At 63.5% G+C, this 24654-nt stretch overlaps 2 protein-coding genes across 3 annotated transcripts in view; one reads left to right on the forward strand and one right to left on the reverse strand.

Moving 5' to 3' along the window:
- Positions 1–8090, forward strand: part of CERK (ceramide kinase) — a 41771-nt gene extending 33681 nt beyond the window's left edge. Inside the window, exons 9-13 of the mRNA XM_077914078.1 lie at positions 1163–1268; positions 1974–2050; positions 2669–2874; positions 3810–4018; positions 5606–8090. Coding sequence (XP_077770204.1) covers positions 1163–1268; positions 1974–2050; positions 2669–2874; positions 3810–4018; positions 5606–5678 — 671 coding nt within the window. The 3' untranslated portion in view covers positions 5679–8090. The remainder of the gene's footprint in view (positions 1–1162; positions 1269–1973; positions 2051–2668; positions 2875–3809; positions 4019–5605) is intronic.
- A 3090-nt stretch (positions 8091–11180) lies between these two features.
- GRAMD4 (GRAM domain containing 4) overlaps positions 11181–24654 on the reverse strand; it is a 73458-nt gene continuing 59984 nt past the window's right edge. Inside the window, exons 6-20 of one of the 2 annotated variants that reach the window (XR_013388926.1) lie at positions 24063–24195; positions 23924–23949; positions 23338–23429; positions 21913–22004; positions 20924–20972; positions 19835–19906; positions 19482–19525; positions 19302–19411; positions 17842–17996; positions 16154–16298; positions 15383–15476; positions 14953–15037; positions 14107–14175; positions 12908–13892; positions 11181–11951 (exon numbers count right to left, since the gene is read on the reverse strand). Coding sequence is in view for 1 of the 2 variants with exons in the window: in XM_077914079.1 (XP_077770205.1) it covers positions 13788–13892; positions 14107–14175; positions 14953–15037; positions 15383–15476; positions 16154–16298; positions 17842–17996; positions 19302–19411; positions 19482–19525; positions 19835–19906; positions 20924–20972; positions 21913–22004; positions 23338–23429; positions 23924–23949; positions 24063–24195 (1271 nt within the window). In the remaining variant the exon portion in view is untranslated. Of the gene's footprint in view, positions 11952–12907; positions 13893–14106; positions 14176–14952; positions 15038–15382; positions 15477–16153; positions 16299–17841; positions 17997–19301; positions 19412–19481; positions 19526–19834; positions 19907–20923; positions 20973–21912; positions 22005–23337; positions 23430–23923; positions 23950–24062; positions 24196–24654 lie in introns of those variants that run through there. The other variant, XM_077914079.1, reaches the window with a different exon arrangement.

The raw sequence follows: 24654 nt of genomic DNA on the forward strand, positions 1-24654 counted from the left end.
TACTAAAACCAGAAGTAGGAAGAGGAAGGATGGGGCAATGAGAAGAGCCGCGGGAGTGTCAGACGGGCACCATCTTCCTGACCACCCACCGCTCGCTCTGCGCCCTGGGGCCTCGTCCGGGCCCGCAGTCACCCTGCAGTAGGACCCGAGGTGTGTCCTGTCCGCATCTGCAGCCCCACCCGGGACCTGACACACCACGGTGCTCGGAGGTAGTTCCAGAGGCAGACGGGAGGCTGATGTTTTGGGGCCCGTGGGACCTGCACATAGGGGCATCCAGGGACAGGCCGGGATGGGGCACTGCCCTGGGGAGAGAGGCTGCCCTGCAGGGGCCCAGCTGCACACCCTTTACGCTCGCCAGGAGCTGAGGTAGAGGGTTGTCCATGCAGGGGAGGGGGTAGCCAGGGAACCAGACCCCCCCCCCCGGGGGAGCAGTGGTGGGAGGAAGGTGGTGTCCACAGGGGACAGGTAGTTACTAAGCACGTCCCACAGGCAGGAGGCTGGGGCAGAGGGGCTTGGGGGTGTCACCATCAGGCAGATGTGATCATAGCCAGCACCAGCCCAGCATCCGACTCAGGGAACGGTGTCACTGTTACACTTGCAAGACACGGCACGGTCCCCGCTGTGGCCCAGGGCACCCTCAGGCCCCATTCACAACCTGCTGGGCTTCCTGCACTCACCTGCACTCTGGGGTAGGTCGAGGCAGGCCAAGCCAGCTCAGAGCAGAGAGCGCAGCACCATCTGGCACAGGGACCGGCCACAGCCCTCTGGGGGCAGTGCTGCCCCGACCTTGTCAGAGTCCCTCCCAGACGCCAGAGTTGTCCTGGGTGACCTTGGGTGGCCGGGCCTGGGAGTTGCCTGGAAGGCGCAAGGAGGTGGCTCTGGTGATGCTGCCCTTTGAAGCGTCTCCTTCAAGTTATGCAGACGTCATGGGCTCTGCTGGATGCGGGCAGGCCAGGAGGAGTCACTGCTGGCAGAGACGTCCCCCGTTGAAGGCAGCCCCGGTGACCAGGCGCCCATTGTGGCCCGATCCCGTGCTGCTCCTGGCACACGGGTCTTGGAAAGCGCTGGTGGCCTGGGGGTGGCGTGTCCTGGAACAGGTGTGCTAACAGTCTGGTGGCCAGGGAGTGACACTGGGCTGCTTTGCTTCACGCTCTGTTCCCAGGTTTGAAGACCTTCCTCTCGCATCACTGCTACGAAGGGACGGTGTCTTTCCTGCCAGCACGACACACAGTGGGGTCTCCCAGGGACAGGAAACCCTGCCGGGCGGGGTAAGCACCACCTTCCGTGCGTCTCCATCGCCAATGGCGTGAAGTGGAGCCGGGCCGTTGGGGGTGCACTCTTCTCGTGGATGGACGCGGGTATCTTCCAGGTGTAGGTGGCAAGGGTGGTTCTCAGGTCCAGCAATAGCGCTGCTCGGCGGAGGGCTTCCGGGGTCACATGCACCCGAGCTCCTTCCTTCGAAGACTGAGACTATAGAGTGGGGGAGGCCGTTTTAGCCGTCGTGTTGCCGAGCAGAGCTGATGAGCTCATCCCACCGGTGTGAACACATGTCCCGCGGTGCCCAGGACCACAGAGACCGTCCGTGCTGATGACGGAGCTCGATGTCGTGGACTCACCTGTTAGCGACGGGAACAGACCCCATCGGGTCTGTGGGATGGGAACCCCTGGTGTCCGGCACCCCAGCTGGCGCTCCACTAACGAGGGGCCAAGCCGACCCGGCTCTGGGCGCACTCGAGGCCCTTTGCTGCTTAGGACGCTTAGACGTGTTAGGGCAGGACCCCTGGCCACACGGGACTGTTACAAGGTCTGATTTGGAGAATTCAAATTCAAACCGACGTGCAAGGGAAAGAGTGTGAGCTAAGTCTTTGGAACTGAGCTTGCTGTCACACAAGAAGCACGCGGTCCTCGTGTCTGCCCGCGTCCGCGTCCCGTCCGTACACCACCGGCAGGGTGCTGACGGCCTTGTCTTTCAGGTGCTTTGTGTGCCGGCAAAGCAAGCAGCAGCTGGAGGAGGAGCAGAAGAGGTCGCTGTACGGCTTAGAGAACACAGGTAACGTCTCTGAAGTGGACCCTGCGTCACGACCGCGTGTGCAGTTTTGTACGGTTCTGAACCTGAGCGTTTGCGTCTCCCGCTGCCCATGTCGGGACGCTTGGCGCGTCTGTCTCCTGAGCTCCAGGCGGCAGCGGGTGGCTGCCAGGTGCCAGCCTGTGGAGAGGAGCGGATGGTGGTGGCGCCCACCGGGCTCTGCATCGGGGGCCCGCGAGCGTTCCTGTGACCGCCTCACGCTCCAGCCTTCCGGCCCTTCCCGGCGCTCGGGGAGGGGCACAGCCGCGCTGCAAAACCTGTCTTCACGGGCACTGACATTAGACTTCCATAGAATTTTCATATGTCACAAAATGTCATTCTTCTTGATCTTTTCCAACCATTTAAAAACGTGGAAATTACTCGTAGCTCACAGGCCACACAAAATCAGGCGGCAGGCCAGACGTGGTGACCCCTGTTCTAAATTGCCCAAGACTCCCCCCGTGAGGCCCTGTGGGCGGTGGCGGGCGGCCCAGGGTCCCGCATGTCGGTGCCAGGAGTCCGTTGCGTGGGGAATTCGTGGAGATGCTCCCGGGACCCCACTGCACGTCTGACGGCCCCGCTGCCCGCCCCTTTCTGCTTCAGAGGAGGTGGAAGAGTGGAAGGTGGTCTGCGGGAAGTTCCTGGCCATCAACGCCACCAACATGTGCTGTGCTTGTCCGCGGAGCCCCTCGGGCCTCTCCCCCGCCGCCCACCTGGGGGACGGGTCTTCCGACCTCATCCTTATCCGGAAATGCTCACGGTTCAACTTTCTGAGATTCCTCGTCAGGCACACCAACCAGTATGACCAGGTGAGTGGGGTGCTCGTCCTGTGCCCCGCGGTGGCGAGTGGCGTCCTTGCCCTGGGAATCCCCAGCTGCGTCGCCGGGAGGAGGGCCGTTCTGAGCTCTGCTTCACCCCTCCAGCTCCGGGTCTCAGCTGCTCCTGACAAAAGCTCGTTAAAAATACAGCTTCCTGGGGATTCCCAGGTGCCTCAGCCGTTTAATCCCTTCAGCCCAGGGTGCGATCCTGGGGTCCCAGGATCGAGTCCCGTGTCGGGCTCCCTGCATGGAGCCTGCTTCTCCCTGTGTCTGTGTCTCTGCCTCTCTCTTTCTCTCTAATGAATAAATAAATAAAAATCTTAAAAAAAAAAAAATACAGGCCTCCCCTCCAGCCAACCTTCCCGCAGCGGCTGGCATCCGTAGCTCATATGGGGAGACCCCAAGTCTAACAACGTCCACAGGCCTGGAGCAGCGAGTCAGTCTCTGATCTTAGTAAGATTTATGAGGGTTTTTTTTTTTTTAATTGTACTTAAAGTGTAGTCTAATGGTGTTTTTAGGGAGCTTTCCCATTTGTGCTTCCAGAAAAGGTAAACAATTCTCCAAGTTACTGCTAAGGAACCACCAGAATTCTTTTTTTTTTTATTTTTAATTGTTTACTTTTTAGGGGGGGGGGGAGGGGCAGAGGGAGAGGGAGGGAGCATCTAAAGCCAACCCGGAGTGTGGAGCCCAACGTGTGAGGCTCCATCCCACGACCCCGAGATCATGACCTGAGATGGAACCAAGAGTCAGACACTGAACCAACTGAGCCGCCCGGGCACCCCTTCCAGGATTCTTTATAAAGTGCCCGTCACTGTGGATGTGGTGGGAGGCAGGTGTCGGGCCTGCGTCTGCGTGCAAGCTGCCAGCGTGCGGCCCCCCGGCCCGGCCCAGTGAGCATGCACACCCTCTCCCGTATTTCTCCGTAGTTTGACTTTGCTTTTGTCGAAGTTTACCGAGTCAAGAAATTCCAGTTTACGTCGAGCCACATGGAGGAGGAGGACAGCGACCTCAAGGAGCGAGGGAAGAAGCGGTTCGGGCAGATGTGCAGCGAGCACCCATCCTGCTGCTGCTCCGTCTCCAACAGCTCATGGAACTGCGACGGGGAGATCCTGAGTAGCTCCTCCATCGAGGTCAGGTGGGTGGCGGTGGGCGCTGGCCCCGGGGCTCCGTGGGCACCGAGTCCTCCTGCCCACGGCCCGATGCCTGCCGGGTGTCTACACGTGCATGTGTTTGTGTGTGTCCGGCCCTCCAGATGCTGCCCTCTTGCTTTGGGAGACGTGCCGGGATGCTGGCATCTCCCAGGACTCTCCAGGCCGTCCATCACGTCCCCCTGAACCCTGGCACTGGCAGCTGTCCTTGGCTCTGGTGTTTTCATTCCCTTTTCCTAATTATTTAGACAGATAAGCCGGCCACCTTCGCAGGTCCCACGTCACTGGGTCCACTGGAGCCCTGCCTGTGGCCGGGGCTGGGGGTCTGGCTCGCGGCCTCCCTGGGGGCAAGGGGTCCTCTGCAGATGTGCAGGGGCCCCTGTGTTTGGTGTGGACATCTGCCATCCGATCACGTGTGTTACACAACCAGATGAAGCGCGAGCACAAAGAAAGTGCCCCCCCCCAAAAAAAAAAACATGTAACAGGAGTCTTTACAAAAGGCTGTAGAAGGAGGCGTCGGTGTACTTTCTGGGGTTCCGTGCACCTGTCGGGGAGCTCCTAGGCTCCTCCAGGATAGCCCGCAGCCCTGCACCCGTCCACGCCCCCGTCGTCTTCAGTCACCACGTTTAGAGAACGGGCTTGTCACGGTGTGTGATCCCCACATTAAAGGGCTTTTCAGCTTTCCACGAGCTGGGGTCCCACGCACAGCATCCAGCCTTCTGCATTGCCGGCCTCAGCCTCACCGGGCCGCACGTCTGCCCACAGCTGTTCTGTGGCCCCCGCACCTGCACCATCCGCCCAGCCCAGATCTGCAGGCCCCGGGGAACCCCTGCAGGACGGTCAGACATGCAGGGATTGGGCTTTTGTAACTTCACGAGTTAAAGTCGTGGAATTACTTTTAATGCCAGTTTAAGGATTTACTAAAAAAAATAGGACACTTTGAAAATTAGGAAGAGCATTTTTCTGTCAAGTATGTCCTAGGTATCTCGGTAACATTACCAGGCCTTGAGCAGCGAGTGACTTAGTTACAGGGTTTTTATTACTGAACACCTTTGAGGAAGGTGGCTCTGCCGGTGGGGACCTGATGGCCACGCTGGCCACGGAGCCCCTCCAGTTCTCATCCTGATGCTCGTTGTGGAAGGAGGGGTCCCCAGGGCACTTCGCTCAAACAGTCTGCGCCCCAGGTTCCGATGCACCCTGGGATGGGGCCAGGGTGGGGCCCCTCATCTGGGGTGACTGGACAACCCTGCACATCCCATACAAGGGGGGGTCACCCTGCACGGAGCCCTCCCGTGGCCCTGAAAGCTCGGAAAGCAGTCATCTAGAGATTTGTCACTCTGCCAAAGGTAGTGCTGGAAGGAGAACCGCCCAGACTGCCACTTGGCCCTCAGCCCCCTTTACAAAATAGGCCTCTCGAGAGGGTGGGCGAGTCCCCGCGGACCCCTGGCCTGGCCCTGCGGGGTTGGGCCCAGAGCCAGCCATGAGGAGACGGCCACCCTGCCTCCACCCATGACCGGCTGCAAGGCTGAGGGTCAGGGGGACATGGGCTTACACATGGCCCTTTGTCTCTGCAGGGTCCACTGCCAGCTGGTTCGCCTCTTTGCTCGCGGAATCGAGGAGAATCCTAAGGAGGAATTGGACAGCTGAGCCGCCATCACGCATCGCCTGCCTTGCTATGCTTGGGAAGTGTGAACATTATTTAAGGAAATTCCTGCAGACCGATTACGTTGATATATACATTGAAATTTAGAAATTTATTTTTGATAGTTAGATCTTGGTTTTAGAAAAAATACCTTTGTCAGCAATTTCGTGAACATACCAGGCATTTTCAGTTCTATGTGAGCCTGTGGGGTGCGTTTCCCATCACTTACTCTCAGCAAACATCACTTGTCAGTTTGGGGGCTCTGGCTTCTTAGGTTGTCACCATGGCAGCAGCGCAGATCTTTAAGGGGCCCAGCAGTGGCTCTGTCGCAGTAACCTTGGGGACGGTGGATGTGAGGTCACACCATCTGGACGTGAGGTCTCTCCCGGCTCGTTGATCCGCTTTGCAAGACGTCCTGGAGTTGTTTTGGCATCAGGGTTTGGAAAGTAGCACATTGCCTTCGTTTCGCCTTGTGCTTGGGACACTTGCTGGAGCCTGTGTTGGGGCAGTTCCAGCGCGGTGTCCCCTGTGTCAGAACCTGGGGCACAGACCGTTTGAGTGAGAAGGACGTGGACAGGACTGACACTCTTACCTTTAGGCTCCCAGCCCGGGCTCCCACTGTGGTCGTGCTCCTGGGACAATCCAGCTGCAGCGAGAACAATCATGAGCGCTGGACACAGCATCCGTTTAAAACTTATTTATTCATGAGAGAGAGAGAGAGAGAGAGAGAGGCAGACACACAGGCAGAGGGAGAAGCAGGCTCCCTGCAGGGAGCCCGATGCGGGACTCGATCTTGGGTCTCCAGGGTCATGCCCTGGGCCGAAGGCTGGTGCTAAACCACTGAGCCACCCGGGGTGCCCTCCGTTTGAAACTTAGAAAAGCGATGCTTTGTCGTGACACGGAGTGGGCAACAGGTGGGCTCTGGGGGGCATGACAGGAGCTGGCGTGCAAGAAGTATGAATTCACCGTGTGGGTTCCGTGTTCACCTCAACCCGATCGCCCTGGCCCTGCTGGGGGGTCCCCGAGTTCCCGGGCTGCTCCGGCGTGGGCCCCAGGTTCTACGTACGTGGTCCAGACCTGTGCTTCTCTTCACACTTAATTCTATGTATCTGTTGAAAATGTCCTTTTCCACCAGAAGAGCATACGTGGGGTCTCCACGGTTAGCGCTGCAGACTTGGTTTCTGCTGCAGCGCTGGAGCCGCAGAGGCTGGGGGCTCCTGGAGGTGGGCCCCGCTGTGGCCTTGTTTTCTTTGTATTCACGCTTAGGTCCCTGGGAGATGCATCTAAGATAGCTTTATTAGAGGTGCAAGCTGCGGCCCGAACTCTGTCCGCGAAGAGAGAGGAAGCCTGTTACAGAAGGCGACCGACGCGCGTCGTGCCCGTAGGAGCTTGACGTTACGCAGACGCGGCTAGTCAGGGTAGCGCCAACCGACGTCTATTTTTAGAATTCGCGTGCAGTGTTTATATTTTGAAGTATACATGAAATTTCCTATTTTATCACTTAGTCCCAGCCGGGTCAGACAAGAGGGCAGCTTTAACAGTGGGTTTTTTGTTTTTCTGAAGGGGCCACATTTCTGAGTAATTAATTGGACACGTGGGTTTACTCCGTCTTGGGTGGGTGGGAAGGGTGGTGTGGGAAGTCCGTGCGCTGGCTGTTCCTGACTCTCATTGCTTGCTGCCGGTTGGAAGAAACCAAAGAAGCAGGGGCGGCAGTGCTGTGCGGGGGCAGAGGCCGCACGGCAGGCCCAAGGGTGCCGCCCAGCCCCGCGCCCCGGGGAGTGCTCCTTCACAGGGCTCCCCCAAACAGCCCTGGTCCGTCCTAAACTCCACTGCCAACTGTGGAGGAGCCCGCCAGCCCCGGTGAGCATTTTCCGGTCCCCAAGGAAGCCAGCCACGCCACGGGTTTTGTGGACGGCTGCCGCAGGCCCTGGGCCGTTCTCGGGGTGCGCCTGACGGTCTCAGCAGCCCCAAGGGTCCTCAGTGATCTGCGCACAGGACGGGAGGATCTTTCCGACGTTCCCACGCGGGCAAGGGGCTCCGGCCTCCAGGAAGGCCCCAGACACCTGGACTCCAAGGTCTTGGAAGGAAATCGGAACGGATGGCTGGTTGGTGAAAACTTAGGATCACCCAGAAGACTTAGTCTGCGTTTTGACTTTGTGACTCATTAGTGCAGAAACCCCACGGCGGCCGTTACGCTCTGACCCTGTTCCGGCTTATTGTCATCACCACGCGGGCACCTGTGCGGCACCTGCTGCTCGGTGGGCAGGTGTGACTGTTCTGGTCAGTCCTGTGTAACGGGCAAGTGTGGGCTGAAGGGGGGCTTCGTGTCCTTCTAATCTTGCTGGTTTCAAGATGGGAAGATGGCATATTTGCTCCGATATGTTTGAGAAGACAAAAATAAAATTACTTTGGGCAGAGTTGCTTTTTCTTTTCTAAATTCTTGCTATGTTCAAAGCAGAGCATGTTGTCTGAAAACACCGATGTGCGTTTTACATTATTTTAGAGCACACGTGAGCAGGGAGGGGGTGGGGCCGAGGGACCCGGAGCCCCAAGCAGACTCCCCGCTGAGCACGGAGCCCAACCCCAAGACCACGACCTGAGCGGAAATCGAGAGCCAGGCACCCAGCAGACTGTGCTCCCCAGGCGCCCCCAGCTACGTAGGATTTAAAAATTAAGAATCAAATGAACGTTGGTGTAGCCACCGCCACCCTGGCCAAGAGACGGACCTGCACCCCAGAGTCCCTGCGATCCCCTTCCCTGCCCACCCTAGAGGGGCCCCCGATTTCCAGTGTACCGTACCCCTGCTTTATCCATGTGAGGGGTCAGAATAGGCCACCCCAAAGGAGGCCACTTGGGCCTAAGGATGGTTTGCGGCTGAAGACCGTCCAGAAGCAGCAAGTGCAGGGGGCGCTCGGGGTGGGGGTGGGGGGTCGGCGGGGCTGGGGCTGCACAAACCCGGACCTTTCATTACCTCCCACTGCAGATCCAGGGAAGCTCATCACCTTCAAGGCCCAAACCCCCTTCCCTCTGTCTTGTCACTTCTTGAAAAATTCGTTGCCTTTTTGTTAAGATGGAATATGAGCCCCGGCCCAACCGCTTTTTTGGGTCTTCAGGTATTTTTTTTTTAAAGATTTGATTTACTTATTCATGAGAGACACAGGGGTGGGGGGAGGGGGCAGAGACACAAGCAGAGGGCGAAGCAGGCTCCCTGTGGGGAGCCCGATGCGGGACTCGATCCCAGGACCCCGGGATCACGGCCTGAGCCGAAGACTAACGCTCACCCCCTGAGCCGCCTGAGACGCCCCTGAGACGCCCACCCAGGCGTCCCCCATCAGGACACTCTGCTTTCCAGTCTAGGAACACTGCGTACATTCCCATTTATACGTCCTCAGGTCTTGGGATAGTTCTCTAATTTTCCTGTACGTCTCCGAATTCTGTTTAGACTCCTAAAAATATCTGGGGACTACCCTAATTGTTTCTTTGTTTTTACACGTAAATGCGATTTTTGGAGTGTGTCGTATGGAATCCTCAAAATGTGCCTCTTATTCTGGAAACTGCCGATCTGGAAGTGTCCACCGTCCTGTCACCCCAGGTGGTGGTGGAGTGGCTCCCCTCCCTCGGACCGCTCACCTAGGCGGCCCCGGCTGCACCAGCCCTGACCCCACTGCCGGCGTGACAGCAGCCCCTGGGGGGGCCCGGGCACCCGCCCCCCACCTCTGCCTCCCAAGTCCTGGGCCCCCTGCCCCCCCGCCCCCCCCAAGCTCGATGCCACCTTGGACAGTGGAGCACGGGGACACTGCAGGAGAGGGGGCCCCCCAGCTCCCGCGTGTCTGGGGGGCAGGTTTCAGCAGACTCTGGGCCCTGCGTGGTGACGGCTCAGCGGTCCCATCCTTCTTAGGATTCTCCTCGATTCCGCGAGCACCCCCGCAGGCCGGGCTCCCTCCCCCCCCCCTCCACCCCCTCCCCCCCCCCCCCCCCCGCAGGCTGGGCTCACCCCCCACCCCTGCACCCCTGCAGGCCAGGCTCCCCTCCCCTCCCCACAGGCCGGGCTCCCCCCACCTCAAAGGCTTGGCTCTTCCCCCCACCCCTGCACCCCTGCAGGCCGGGCTCTCCCCCTCCACCCTGCAGGCCGGGCTCTTCCCCCCACCCCTGCACCCCTGCAGGCCGGGCTCTCCCCCTCCACCCTGCAGGCCGGGCTCTTCCCCCCACCCCTGCACCCCTGCAGGCCAGGCTCTCCCCACCACCACCACAGGCTGGGCCTCTGTTACAGAGGCTGCGCTGAGGTCAGCTCTTCACCTGGTTTCTGCGGGTGAACCAACCACACACAGCCTTTGGCCACAGGTCTCGGGTGCAGGGGTGCCCTCCCCCCTTTACTCACGGCTGGGAGACTTGTTCACAGAAGGTCCCGACCCAGAAGCACCCGTAGGTCCCCGGGAACAGAAGCCCAACTGAACGAGGGTGCTAAGGGTTTATAACCACCGTGTCCCCCTCTGCCCCCCGCCCGCAGCCTGCGCCACAGACCTGCTGGGAGCCTGGCAGAACCAAGGCCCAGGTCCCTCGGGGGCAGCAGGCGCCCCCTGGGTGTCCCGGATGCCCCCCCGGAGTCTGCTGTGATGCATGGGCACACAGGCCTGCAAGCAAAACAAATTACAGAGACGCCCCCCACCCCCAGGAGCGGCCGACAGCGACCAGGCCTGTGCCACTCACAGTGGGGTGGGCAGGGGCCTTGGGGCAGGCGGGGCCTTCGTGGCTCGTCATGGGGGGACTGCACTCCCCGGGGGGTCACTGTGTGCCAGGTCCCCAGGGCCTGTTGTCCCCAGGAGCCAGTCGGGGCCACGTCCAGCCCCCAGGACAGTGCTCGCGACAGAGGGGTGGATGGACGCAGGACGCAAGGCCACACCTGTGAGCAGAGCTGGGCCTCCAGACCTGGTTTCTGTCCAGCTCCCAGCTCGCTCCCGGGGACCCGGCCTCTGCCTCCTGGGGGCCCCCTGGGGGCTCGGGGTGTGGGAGGCCGGGCGCCCGTGGCTGCACCCAGCTCAGCTCAGTGCAGGGCCCTGGTGGTTTGGGCAGGTGGTGGGCTCCTGCCCCCCACAGTCTCCGGGGTCAGCGTCCGCGCCACGGGAACCACCGGGGACCCTCTGCCCACCTCTCTGCCGCAGACCCCAGGGGGAGGCCTGCAGGAGCACCCGGTCCCAGGGGCGCCCACCACTCCCAAGGAAGCCATGCCCGGGGGGACCATGACCTGTACCCCAAGCCCGAGGCTCTGCTTCTGTCCTTTACTCGCTCCTCCATACCCCGAGTCATGGGCCTGCTGGATGCCCCGACCTGCCCTCCCACCTTCTGGAACTGGGCCCGCCGCCCCCCGGGCACCTGCCTCCCCCCTCGGCCGTCCCCGCTGGTGGCTGCGGGGCCCCTGGGCCTCCCTGACCGGTGTCCCCACCCCGCGCCCCCGCCCCGTGCCAGCTGCCCGCTGGCCCCACCCGCCCCTGAGCACACAGCATTTCGGGTTTATTTAAATAAAAATTATAATTTATACAAGACTTCTTTAAACAAACAAAGTTTTCTTAAAAAAATGTTACGGGGGTTTTCATCGGTTCTTCATACAGTACGATCCTTTTGTTGAACAAAAGTGACACCAGGAACGATTATTTACAGATTCAAAATAGACTCAAGCTTCGGACATAAAAAATGTAACATTCATTCTAGTTCAGTGATTAGTCATAGAAATTAAACATCTGCCCAGATTTACACAATTTGAGAGAAACTACGGGCACTCAGCCGGGAGGCGGGGAGGCCACCCCCCCGCGGGCAGAGCCGGCTTCCCGGGCCCCCCGCCCCCACGTGGTCAGTTTTCATCTCCCCTTCTCCTCAGAAGGGACTCGAACCAAACCACCCGCTCTGCTGGCAAGGGCGGCCCCCCGCGGGCACACGCTGACCCCTGGCACCCACGGGCACCACCCTGCCGCCGGTCCCTGGGGCCGCTCCTGGCCCACGAGAGCCAGGCCGCCGGCGCCACCTGGGGGAGCCCGAGCCGAGGCTCAGTGGGTCCTGACTCGGGTCCCCCGGGGGTCGCAGCGAGCAGTGGGCGCCGCGGTGCCCTCAGACCTCACCGGCCGGGCGGGGTGTGTGCTTCATCAGGCTGCTGGGCGGCCCCCCAGGAGGGCCACCCGGGGCCCTGGCGGGTGGCTCTGGGGTCCCTGGGAAGGGGGACGTGAGCGCTGCCACCAGGTCTCACCCAAACCAGCACATCCGGATTGGAGCAAAGGTAAAAATTACATCTGAAAAATGATACAAAAATAAGAAAAACAGCTTGCTCTCTGTAAAAAATATAATCTTCTGTTTCTTCAAAAAACAACAATCTCAGTGACACCCAAAGGACTCAGGACAAGCTGAGGAACTGGAATAATCGAGTTGGAAGTGTGCTGACCGCCACCGTCTCAGCCCGTCCTTCACGGAGGTCCCAGGCCTGTCCCGGAACGAACCCAGCCCGCAGACGGGCCCCCTCCCCGGCCTCGTCTCCAGAGCCCGCTTCCCAGTGGGGCCCAGGCCGAGCAGGGCATGGGGGGCAGCTGGCTCCCGGCCCGGGTGTGTGCTGGCACGGGGCGCGCCCACCGACTCCGCCAGACGTCAGGGGTGCAGGCCGCCGGCCCCAAACCTCTGGGCTCCACACGGTCATAGCCAGTGACCTCCAGGTCCCCTGCACAGCTCACGCGGGCAGACCGGGCCCCCTGTCTGTCCCCACCCCCGGGGCCCCCTGTCTGTCCCCACCCCGGGCCCCACTCTCTGTCCCCACCCCGGGCCCTGCTGATCTGTCCCCACCCCGGGCCCCGCTGATCTGTGCCAACCTGGGCTGTCTGTCCCCACCCTGGGCCCCCTGTCTGTCCCCACCCCGGGCCCCCCTGTCCCCACCCTGCGCCCCACTGATCTATCTCCACCCTGGGCCCCGCTGTCTGTCCCCACCCCGGGCCCCCTGTCTGTCCCCACCCCGGGCCCCGCTGTCTGTCCCCACCCCGGGCCCCGCTGTCTGTCCCCACACCGGGCCCCACTCTCTGTCCCCACACCAGGTCCCACTGTCTGTCCCCATCCTGGGCCCCGTTGTCTGTCCCCACTCCAGGGCCCGCTGTCTGTCCCCACACGGGGCCCTGCTCTCTGTCCCCATCCTGGGCCCCACTCTCTGTCCCCACCCCGGGCCCCACTGTCTGTCCCCGGGACCCCAGAGCCCCTGCTCACTGACCCAGGTGGCTGTAGCCTCAAGGCCGGCGCCAGCCAAGCCGCGGTTGATCCTCATCTGCGAGCCACCAAAGCCCCGTGTGGCCTGAGAGCCTGGCAGGTGTCCCATGGGGCTCTCCAAAGAGCAGAGTGTTAAAAAGATGTGCTTCTACCCGCCGTGCCATCCAATCCTCGCGGGTCACCAACTCCAGGCCCCGGCGGCGCGGGAGGCCGAGGCGGTAGGTGGCCTGGGCGGGGGCGGGGCCCGGGCCCAGCCAGCCTGTCGGCGCCCACGGGAGGCGGGCACAGGGCGCAGGCCACGCAGAGCCGCGCCCCCCACCCGGGCTCACCCTGGCCACACGCTGCGGAAGGCCTCGCTGGACCAAGGAGACCCAGGGTCCCGTTCGTGGTGCTGCGGAGGGGCCTCCGGGCCGCTCCTCCCTGCGTCTGTCACCCCCAGAAGAGGGACCGCAGGTGCGCCTCAGCTATGGCTTTGGTGTGGAAGGGCGGCGGCCCCTGGAGCGCTGGGTGCGCGGCTGCTGCGGGCTCTCCGTCGGGGGCAGACAGCAGCGGTCCTAGGCAGGGGCCGGGGCCGGCGGCTCCCGTGCATCATCCTTTCCACCGGCGTCCAGGGTCCCCTGCCCTCTGCGCCCCCGAGCTCGTGGGGCACGCCTCACCGTCAGAAGGGCGGGCTCCGTCTGAGGGCCCCACCCCTGCGTGAAGGGGTCCGCAGAGCGCAGGGCAAACACAATAAAAACCACAGATTGAGGGGAATTATTGCAAAAGATCGGGAGGACGTCCAATTTTTTTCCACTATCAAATTGTTAAAAAAAAAAAAAAAAAAAAAAAAAACAAAGGAAAAACAAAACAAAACCCTTTCCAGCATCGTCCCGGGAGAATCAACACTAGCTGTCACTGCCAGATGCTGCCGCCGCCGTGATTTTCATGTACTGGCTGAAAATGGTCTCGAAGGCCTCGTCTCTATGCACCATGGCACCGAACACCAGCGGCTGGCGGGGAGGAGACGACCCGGTGAGGACGAGAGCGCCCACCCGCTGGCGACACCGACCCGGCTCCACCCCCGCCCCCCGCCCCCGGGGGCCCAGCACTTGGAGGGGCAGGAGCTCCGCTGGTCTAGGGGGAGGAAAGGGGAGGAGGGGCCCTCCAGGGAGTCTCAGCGCACCCCCCCACCCGCCACCTCCCCGGCTCCCCCCCAGCACGTACTTTCTGGGTTGATGGTGTGGACACCGCGATCCCCATGCCTGAGCCCGGGAGGACGGAGAGGACCTTGTACTGAGGGACGAAGCACACTGTCACCAGGGACCCTCCTGTGCACCTGTCCCCTGACCCCTGACCCCAGGGCATTCCCCTCCCGGGGCCACAGGCAGCAAGCCCCACGGACCCCTCGTGACCGAGGAACCAGACCTGCTGACGCCCCGTCCCACCCTTTCCCGCATCCGAGTCGGGCACTGCAGGTGGGGGAGGCCCCCGGCCTGATCCCAGGGATGGCACATCTGTCTGGGGAGGGACCGCAGTCGCCGTGGCGGCGGGGGGGGGGGGGGGCGCTCCTGATGTGCTTGTGAGCTGGGACCCAACCCCTACTGGGGCTGACCTGTGCCCCAGACACTCAGACCCTGGAGACAGGCAGCAGGTGGGTGGGCTTGGCCACCCCCTCCCAGTGAGCATGTCAGGCCTTCCCGGGCACCACCACACCCAAGGGAAACTGGGAGAGGACACACCCGAGCACCTCAGGGCCGGGGGAGCCACACCATGGTTGGGGGGGTCAGGAGCCTGGCGCTGACCCATGAGCAGGTGGGACAGGCCCGTGGTACGTGCGCAGCCTCTGATGGGGGCCTGGGGGCCCTGCATGGAGGCTTCTAGAAGGGGGGCCCTGACATGGGCAGAACCGAGGACTGCACCCCAGTCTCCTGATCCCCACTCACCCGCTGTGAACGCATCTGACTTCCAATCGAGCCCCCCCACCCCACCCCCCACTCAGTGGCCCCGCGGCCCCCCTCCTCCAGAATCCGGGAGGGGTCACGGGGAAGAGGAGGAGGGGCCCACGCTGACCTTCTGGATGTCTGTGATGTCCATCAGCTTGATGACTTTGTTTCTCTTGGAAGAACCGGATTTGGAGCTTTCGAAGCACAGGTAACTACCGGGGGGAGGAGCAGAGGCTGGACCCAGGGCTGCCCCCCTCCCCGGGCTGTGCTGCCCAGGCCCCCAGCTGTCCCCACCTCTGGCCTGGCACCAAGGATTCCACCTCAAGAGGCCATTTCATAGCTTTTACAGATGGAACCAACTGCCTCATGACTCATGCTCAAAGGATGTCGAGCATCCCTGGTACGTCCAGCAAGCACCAGGACGTCCGAAGCCGTTCCTCCAGCAAGAGGCGGTGGGGAGGCGTGGCCCAGGGCCACCGCCGGGAGTGTGGGGGACACAGGAGCGTGGGGCGGACGGGGACATGGGGAGGGGGCGGCCGGGCCCCAGAGGCACTCACTTCTCCGTCACGTACAGAACCCCGTTGCGGATGTAGTCTGTGGGCATCTTGCGGTCCCGGTTTATGAGGCAGCAGCGCCAGCCGTTCTCGCACACTAGCGGCACAAACACGACCCGTCACCCTTCTCTCCGGTTCCAGGTGGGAACCGTCAGCACGGGTTCGTCAGACATGTGCCAACATGTCTGTCCACCCTCAGAAAACCCTGCGACAGGAAGGCAGGCGCCCTGCCCCCCCTTCCTAGGAAGCAGGTGTCGGCTACGGGGCGGGTGTCAGCTGGGATGTTCACCCTCTTGAAGAAGCGCGCGGCTGTGCAGGTGCACCGAACCATGGCCAGGGCACCCAGAGGACACATTGGCTCCCCCTCGGCCAGCAGGACGGGGCCGGACGAGGTCAAAGCTTGGCACCCCAGGGCTTTCGGCGGCAGCTGGCGGTCACACGCTGCCCGCGGGCGGTTCTAAGGACCCAGCTGCCTTGTGCCGCACGGCCCTCCTGCCAGGTCATGGTCGCAGCCAGGGCGCGGGGGCCGCAGGAAGGACCCTCAGGGCCACACCTGCTTGGGGGACACTTCTGCTGGAGAGCAGCTCTGAGCCGCTCTGGGGGACCCTCTGAATGCTGCTCAACACCCCCCCGGAGCTGGCCGAGTGGGCCAGGCGCACACCCCACTCCTCCTGCCTGCCCGGAGCCCTCCCGGGGCCCTGTTGCCATCGCAACTGCCGGGCCCAGCACGAGCCCCCAGCAGGCCAGGGCGGCCACAGACCAGCGCACACATACCTGCCAGTGGTCGCTCATTTTCTGTCAGGTTAAAGATTTCGTGGAAATTGCCCTTCTTGGTACCGTGGAAGCGACCGGTGTCTTCGTCCTTGTTCAGGCCGGCGGGTGCGCTGGAGACGTAGCTCCGCGATGAGGTCGTCTGTAACTGCCGAGAGCACACGTGCCCATCAGCCGGGCCAGCCGGGGGTGGGGGCACCGGGACGCACACAGCCCCCCACCCCGCCCCACCGTGAAGGTAGATGAGCAGCGGGCCACCCGGATGCCCGGATGTGGGTGCGACCCCTCCAAGCCCCTGCCGGGGGCTGCTCCTCATCTCGCGAGCCCGGCCTCCTCCTGGGCAGAGAAGCCCCAGAGTGGTGGGGACAGCCCCGCTTCCCCCAGCGGTGACCCCACTTCAGGAGACCGAGGCTGAGCCTGCACCCCAGCACACGCCGTCCAGGCCCCGGGCCACCAGGGACTCAGAGGCCATTCTAGACGTTTCCAAAATCGGAACTGGCCGGGGGACAGGCCACAGAAAGAGACATTAAAAGGTCAAACAGAGTCACAACACAGCAACGCACTGCACCAGGCCCCGGCAGAGGCAGGGCTTCCACACAGACACCGTACCTTGTCGTGCCCTGACAGCTGCCCAGAGAGGAGACAACAGACGCACGCGTGACCAAGACAAGAGAACGAGTGGGTCCACGGGACGTGAGACCCCACACACAGGCCGAGCAGAGCTGCAGGCACAGACCCTCGGCGGGGTCTCCCTCCTGGGCCCGGGAAGCCTGCGGCCTCGCGCCCACGCCTCTCTGGAGTCTGGCCAGCGCCAGGTGGTCTTAGCCGCTGGAAGGCCCTGCCCCCACCCCCCAGGACGAGGACAAGCCCCTCCTCTCCCCCCACGGCCTCGGGGTGCCAGGCTGCCCACCTCTGCACCCCTTCCCTCGGGTCTCCCTGCACCTGCCTGACCGGAGCCCGTCTGCTGGCTCAGGACGACCCTGCTGTCCCGCTAAGGACCTGGGCTCCCGATAAGCTTTGTCGTCCCTGAGCCCACCTGACCCACAGCTTCCCTCCCGCCAATGGGTCACCAGACACCCTCTCCTCAGATGACGTGCATACATGGTGCTCAGCAACGCAGCGTCGCCTCCCTCAGGAAGCCTTCCTAGACCTCCCCGAGAGTCCAACGGACCCAGAACCTCCTGCACTCATCTGAGACCCGGACGGGGACACCCAGGCCAGCTCATCCTCTGTGCCAGGGCCCAGCTCCCAGGGGTCTCCCGCCGTGAATATAAATACAGCCCGATCCAGCCAGTGGGCACCAGGCAGGCCCGAGCCTCAGAGCCACGAACGGAGGCCCGGACAGCAGCTCCCAGGGCTCCCTCCTGACAAGGCCCCCAGGCTCTGGGGCGTCACGACCAGCACCCCGCACCCTGCCCACCTGGGCCTGGGGGTCAGCACAGCTCAGGCAAGTCCGTGGGAGAGTGCGAGGGGCCTTCAGGTGGGAGGGAGCCTCCATCCGCATGCCTCCCCCCTCTCCCGCACCCTGCCAGGCCCTCCGAAAGCACAGTGCCGGGCAGCGAGGAATCCCTCCCGCCCTGCGTCTGTCTCGAGAGACCCCCGCCCCCAATTGGAAAGACACCAGCTTCCCCACGCCCCAGGAGCAGCAAGCGTGGGCCTGTGGCTGCTGCCCCAGCCCGAGGCCAGCCTACCCGGCGTGACACGGCGGCGCTGGAGCGCTCCTTGAGCTGTGGGTCCGTGGGCAGGCTCCTCCAGATGATGTACGGGGTGTCGTATTTGGCTCGCAGTCTCGGGCAGCGTTTGAAGATAAAGTCGATGAGGAAAAATTTGATCCCGGCGTAGAGTCCTGGGGACAGGAGACCACAGTCCCGTCCGGCCGGGCCCAGGGCCACAGGGAGCAGAGCGCCAGGGCTCAGGGATGGCCTCCCAGGGCCCAGGGCTGGCCGGTGCGGGGCAGGGGGCGAGGGGGTCAAGGTGACCCAGCCAACAGGGGTCATGTTCTGTGTCTTGCCACCTGGGAGGGGCGGGCAGCTCCTGCCAATCACACCACCTCATAAACAAGCCCCTAAGTCACCACTCACGGGGGACCACCCCCAGCCTGCCTCCCTCTGACCTGGTAGGCTAGGGTCATCCTGGCAGGGGGCCCCCCTCAGCCCGGGTCAGAGAGCTCGTGTGCCGGTCTGCGCCCCGAGAAGCAGCACTGAGGGCATTTCCCCCAACGCTGCACCGTCTGCCAGCCCCGGGGGTCCCGGCAAGGCCCTGGCTGCATGCTGGGGGCGGCGGCAGGTGGGGACAGCCCCATAAGGTGTGACCCCCGGGCTCAACGCCCCAGCGCAGATCCAGCCCCCCACCCTCGCCCCCACCATGCACTGCGGACGGGCCCTGCGCCCGCACCAGCCCCATGGTGGTCAGGGATCAGGGTCCGGCCAGGGGAGGGACACAGCTTCCCGGGGTGGGCGGGCTGAGGGGTCGGGGGCAGCCTCCACCTGCCTGCACCTTCCTCCCCACCCTGCAGAGGTACTCGGCCCCATGGCCAGGGGCCCCCTGAATCCTGCCCCCTCCCCGCCCCAGAGCTCAGCCTGAACCTCCCCCCCAACCCGTGTGTGTCCCTCCCACTTCCCTGGACGACATCACCTACCAGCCCTGGGGGGCAAACCCTGCGCCCTCCCTGACCGGCCACCACCCACTCCTGGTCCCATCTGCTCCACCCCAGCCGGCATCCTCTGCATCCTCTGCCCCATCCACTGCCCCCATGCCTCTCCCGCCCTCCAGCACTCCTCCATCCACCTGACCCCTCACAGCCCACGCCTCCCAGATCCCCTGCTGCAGGGAGGAGGGAGGGGGGAGGGTGCAGGGATGGAAGCACAGGGTGAGCTTGTTTTAAGGAACCATCATCACACAACTCTAAGGTCTCTAACGTTGTGATGGGTTGCATTTCTCCTGAGTTTAAAGGTGAGGATCGCCAGCGAGTGCCAACAGCGGGCCTCTGGGAGGCATGTGTGCCCCGCAGACAGGCTGGTGGGATGTAGGCTGGTGCCCCCCACAGCGTCACTCCCCCCAACACCTCGCCAGCCCACACACCTCACTCCCCCCAGCCCCACCCCTCACTCCCCCCAGCCCCACATCCCACTCCCCCCAGGCGCCTCCTTACCCACGGCCAGTCCCACCAGGCGGTAGGGGAAGAAGCAGGAGGCAAGGAAGGCGGCCCACAGCGCCACATACAGCTTTTGCGTGATCTCAGGCTGGACCCACATGAACAGGCTGGAAGGGAGAGCGGGGTCAGCGGGGGACGGGGCCGCACCCCCACACCCAGCTGGGGGCCGTGACTCACTTCTTGATCTTCTCCAGGATGTCAGCCATCTTGCCAAAGAGGTTCTGTGAGGACAAGCACGGCGGTCACTCAGCCCGGGCGGGCCGCCGTCCACACGCGAGTCCACACAGCGACAGTGGGGGGACACAGAGCCCCGACGGCCGGCCCAGCCACTCGCCGCCGGTGGACCGGGGCCGCGTCCCTCCCGGGAGCTGCGGCAGGACCCCCACTTCCAGGGCACCCGCCTGCCCATCGGGGCCGCAGGCTGATGGCAGGTCAGCTGACACCAGACAGGCCTGGGTCCTGGGGGGCCGGGGGACCCCACGGGCACGGCAGGTCCAGAGACGCCCCCAGGCCGGGCCCCAGAGCAGTACCTGGGCTTTCTGGGCGACATCCAGCACGAGCTGGAACTTCTCAGACACGGTCAGGTCTTCCTTTGGAGGTTCCTGCAGCCAAAGGGAGAGAGTTTCCACCAGAGTTCAGCAGCCCAGAGGCCTCCCAGCCCCAGGAGCGGGTCCCCTCTACTGCCCCCACACAGCACAGGTGCACCGTCCTGGGGGACCCCTGCTGGGGCCTTGGGGGGGGGCAGTGGCACCCCCCTCGGCCAGCGGGGAGGCGTGCCTCAATGGCTCAGCTTCCGAAACCACGTAGCCCTCCCCTCTCACTTTGCAATGAGGGAAACTGAGGCAAAGGGGGTTCCTGACCTCATCCTGAGTTCATTCAGCAAGAACCTCCCAAGGGCCTCCTGGATGCTGAGCCGCAGTAGGCACAGGCCGGCCTCCTGAGACTCCCTCCCTGACCCCCTAAAGGGGCCCCCTGGGCAGCCCTGCGCCCACACCCCTACTGGGACCTGCATGCACAGCAGGGGCTCCGCCCCTTGGGTTCTGCCTGCAGCTCCACCCCGGGGGCCAGAGTCTCCTCTGCTCGGCAAGCTTATTCCGTAAGGGCCAGACAGGAAACGCCCATAGCTCTGTGTGCCACGTGGGCTGTGCCACGGCTGCTAAGCTCGGCTGCTGCTGCCCCAACGCATCCCAGCAGTGCATAAATTAAAGGGTTTCGCTAGACGTCAACAAAATGTCATAAAACCAGACAGAGGGCCGTGGTCACAGCTTGCTGATCCCAGTCTACATGTCCTATGGTCCAGGGAGCCCCTCAGTGCCTCCCTGCAGCGTATCACGTCCCCACTGGGAAGGGTCAGAACAGGCCGGGGCAGGGAGCCTGCTTCCCATGCAGCCAAGCCTGGGCCAGCGAGGGGCACTCGGGGTGTCAGCTGGCAGGGGGTCACAGGGTGCGGGGGGGCAGCTGACCTCTGCTCCCTGACCTCCACCTGCCAGGCAGGGCTCCCCAGGGCATCCACACAGCCGCACCTGGGGCCCTCGGGGAACCCCGGCCTCCCCACACAGTGCCAGTGGGTGGAGGCCTGAGCAGGTGGAGACAGGCGCCTTTGCCCTCCCAGGACTTACCACCGGTTCAGACACTTCAGGCACGATGCTCCACTGTATCCTCCAGCCCCTGGCAAAGAGGAGACCGTCACAGGCCTTTAACAGCTGGTGCCGTCGGAGGGTTACATGGACTCCGCAGCCCTGGGCTCCTGACGGGGCAGGGGCTTCGGAAACCCGCTGTTTGCTGCCAAGACCACCAGGGCTGCCCCTAATCCTGGCTCTCAGAATGGACCATTCAAGGTCACCCTCACGGGCCCCTCCTCCGGGGGCCCAGACGGGGAAGAGACATTTAAAAGTACACAAGGACAACACGACAGGTTTTTCAAAATAAGTCCGCAAAGCAGTAACAGCAAGTACTTTAGCTACATGGCCGGTCGGGGCACTGACGCCCCTTCCCAAGTGCATAAAGGTTTTTCTCTTTACAAATAACATTTCCAAATGAATCCACGTAAGCAGGCCGAGATTCATCTGGGAAAACCAGTGTGTGCAAACGTGAACCTCTGAGCAGTGGTTAAAGTCTGGACTGCGGGGCCCTCCTCAGGCTCCTGAGAAGCCGAGGTTTGCTGCTGGGGCCACCTGGGAATGACGGGTTTCCCACACAGCCCCCTGGACGGTGCTCACAGAGCACAGAGAAAGGACGGGGCAGGCTGCCCAGGCCGAGTGACTGCAAGGACTCTGACCCCCAGGACCTCCCAGGGCAGAAAGACTGTAACTCCAGCATGATCCCCGGGGTGCCATCACTGGACAGGAGTGGCCTCGGTGACCCCCTGCAGGTGCCTGCCAGCCATCGAGAGGGGGAGCCACTGAGGGGCTGGATAACCACCCGCTGCTGTCTCCCACGATCCCGAAAACCACGTGGGGATGAGCATCCTCCTGGGTGCTCGGGAGCCTAGCCCACCCCACGACCCCTCCCAGAACAGCAGGTGTGAGGCAGCCCCGGCTCGGGTGTGCCAGGGTTGTGCGTGCTGCAGGGACACAGCATCATTCGTACGGCAAAGCAGCTCACCTACCTGGCTATGAGGTAATTGAGGGATAACCTCAAAATTGCTAGAAATAGGAACATGGGAATGGCCCAGCCATGCCACACAGCATTCATGTACACCTGCGGGACAGAAAGCGGGTGGGAGAGAGACCGTCAGGCAACCTGACAGGCCCCATCCGTCCTCCATCCCCCCTGCCCCGCCTGGCATGCAGCCGGGCTGGGACGTGGGATGCCCGGGGCCCCAGCATCTCCCCAAAGGAGGGGTGCCTGACGGAGAAGCCCTGGGAAGAGCTGCCGTCTCAGCAGAGGCCGCTAGCAGTGGGAGAAGCTGCTCCAGGTGTGTAGGGAGGGGGACGTCCTAGGGCAGCAGCTGCTGGACGTGGCCTGGGATGGGCATAGGAGAGCTGACCACACAGAGGTCCTCCAGCCCCAGGCATGGTTCCCCTGAGCTCACAAGCAGCACCAGGACTCGGCACAGCCAAGCGAGGTGACCGGCAGGTGGCTGAGAACCCACCGCGTGCCACGTGCCAGGCAAAGTGCCGCTCGGGCCCCTTCCCTCTGCTCCCGCCTGGGCCTGGCACAGAGCTGCCAGCACAGAGCAGACGCTCAGGAGGGGCAGAGCATGGAACGCCATGGGGTTTGGGCAGAGGCCTGGAAGGTGGGTCTGAATGGCAGGCGCTCTCCTGGTGAGGACAGGCAGGACCAAGGCCCCAGAGGTCACAGGGGGCCAAAGGCTCATGAAGGGTGAAAGCGAGCTAGGGCCCTGCCACAGGATCATGTGTTCTGTAAGTGTGCAAGATGCCCATCTCCCCTGGGGCTGGCACCAGGTGGTCTCAGAGCCCTCCAGAATGCAGAGGTAGGGACTCGGGGAGCTATGGCTGCACCATCTGGCCTCGGGGCCTGGTAGCCAGGTGGGTGGCCTGTGTCCTCCTCCCAGTGATGAGGGGGTCTCCTCGAGTGGGGCCGGGGATGGCTGCCACAGGACAATGCAGGCACAGCGGCCGGTCCATCTTCCCTAAACCACACCCCCTGGCCAGACCCGTGCTCTCCTGCCCTTCCCCAGGCCTGTGGGTTCACAGAGGCCCAGCTTGGCCCCCCAAGCACTGGTGTTTGCCAGGAGCCTCCCCCAGGTACCCAGTGGGAGGAGCCTGGGGCCCCCTAGGCAGACAAGCCACCCCACCATCCTCTTCCCTGACTCGTCCAGAAAGGCAGATGGAAGTGCCGATAGAGGCCTGCGCCTGAAAACGCTGTGGGACATCTGTGCACACACGGGCCGGCCCCGGGCGCCCCTGACGCCCTCGCCTGATCCTTGCAGCGACCCCATGGCTGGGCAGCAACACGGCACCCACTTTACAGAGGGAGCCATGGACATGTGTCCCTAGGGAAGCCTCAGGGGTGCCGGCCGGCTGCCTGGAGGTTAGCAGAACATGCCCACCGCGCCAGGGGCACTCACGGTGAAGGCGATGGCAGACGTGTAGACGGAGTACCAGTCGGATAAGGCAGAGAGGTTCTTCACGAAGCTGGTGACAGGCTTGGCGCCGCGCTCTGGGGACAGAACAGACCGGGTGAGGCCAGCGCTCAGGCACACCCGGGAGGGCAGGTGGGCAGCTGTGTGGGGAGGGAGCCCCAGAGGACTCAGGGGCCTCTGCTGGCACTCCTCGGCTGCTGCGGTGCTACATGCCGTCCACTGTCCCCAGGGGACACATCAGCTGTCCACTCCCGTCCCCTCGGCCTGTGCCAGGCGGGAGAAAGGGGCAGCTGAGGGTGGCATCGCCTCGGCGCTGGCAAGCATCTGGGGAGCCACCACTTTTCAGGGGGGGTTCTAGGCCTGGAGGGAAACTGCGCCCCCCCGCTTGGGGCCGGGTGGGCAGAGCTGGCCCCAACCCGACCTGGACCGGGTGGACAGGGTGGGGCCCAGACACGCCTCCCACGCAGCCTCCTCCCTCGGGCACTCCCGGGGAACATCCTTCTGAGCACTCCTGCCCCCCAGCCACACACAGGTGCTCACAGACGGTGTCACAGACGCGCCAGGTACTCACTTAGTCGTCTCATGTTTTCCGTCAACCTAAGAGAGGAGGAGAGATGAGGGCCAGGACCTGGGTGCCCGCGTCCCCGACACCCCCACCGCAGAGCCCCGCTGCCCCCCAGGCCAGCCCCCACCTCCGTGAGGACCCCCACCTCCGGGCGCTGAGGGGCTCCTCGGTCTCCACGGTGCTCTCCTCGGGCTGGAACCGGAAGTCCTCCACGTACTCCCCAAACTTCTCGTAGAACCACTTCTGGACACGGGGGCACAGCCCCTGGCCGCGCCGATCTGCGGGGACAGGTCCCGGTGAGGGCAGGGGGGCGGTGCGAGGAACCCCCACGGAGGGGCGTGAACACTCGCGAGGGCGTGCTGACCGAGCCCGGACCGCTTTCCCAGCCACACGGGGCCCCGCTGTCACACCAGCCGAGCTGTGTCCTGGTGGGGGCCCCAGGGAAGGAGGCGGCCTCGGCTCACGGGCCCAAGACCGTCCCCGAGGGACCCACGTCACAGCCTCAGCAAACCCGGAGGAAACCGCAGGCGAACACTCCACAGGGAAGAGAGTCGCCCGCAGGGGGCGCTGTCCCCGCACCGTAGGGAGGGCCAGGCGGGCGCCCCAGGGCTCTGAGGGTCGGGGTTTGGGGTCCAGGGCCGCAGGCCTGGAGAAGTGGAGCTTGCGGGGCGGGGGCTGCTCACCCTACCTGGACACTCGCAGCACATGCCGGGTAGCGGGCAAACAGCCACCGTGAC

The sequence above is a fragment of the Canis aureus genome, chromosome 11, assembly GCF_053574225.1.
Source record: "Canis aureus isolate CA01 chromosome 11, VMU_Caureus_v.1.0, whole genome shotgun sequence".
Lineage (NCBI taxonomy): Eukaryota > Metazoa > Chordata > Mammalia > Carnivora > Canidae > Canis > Canis aureus.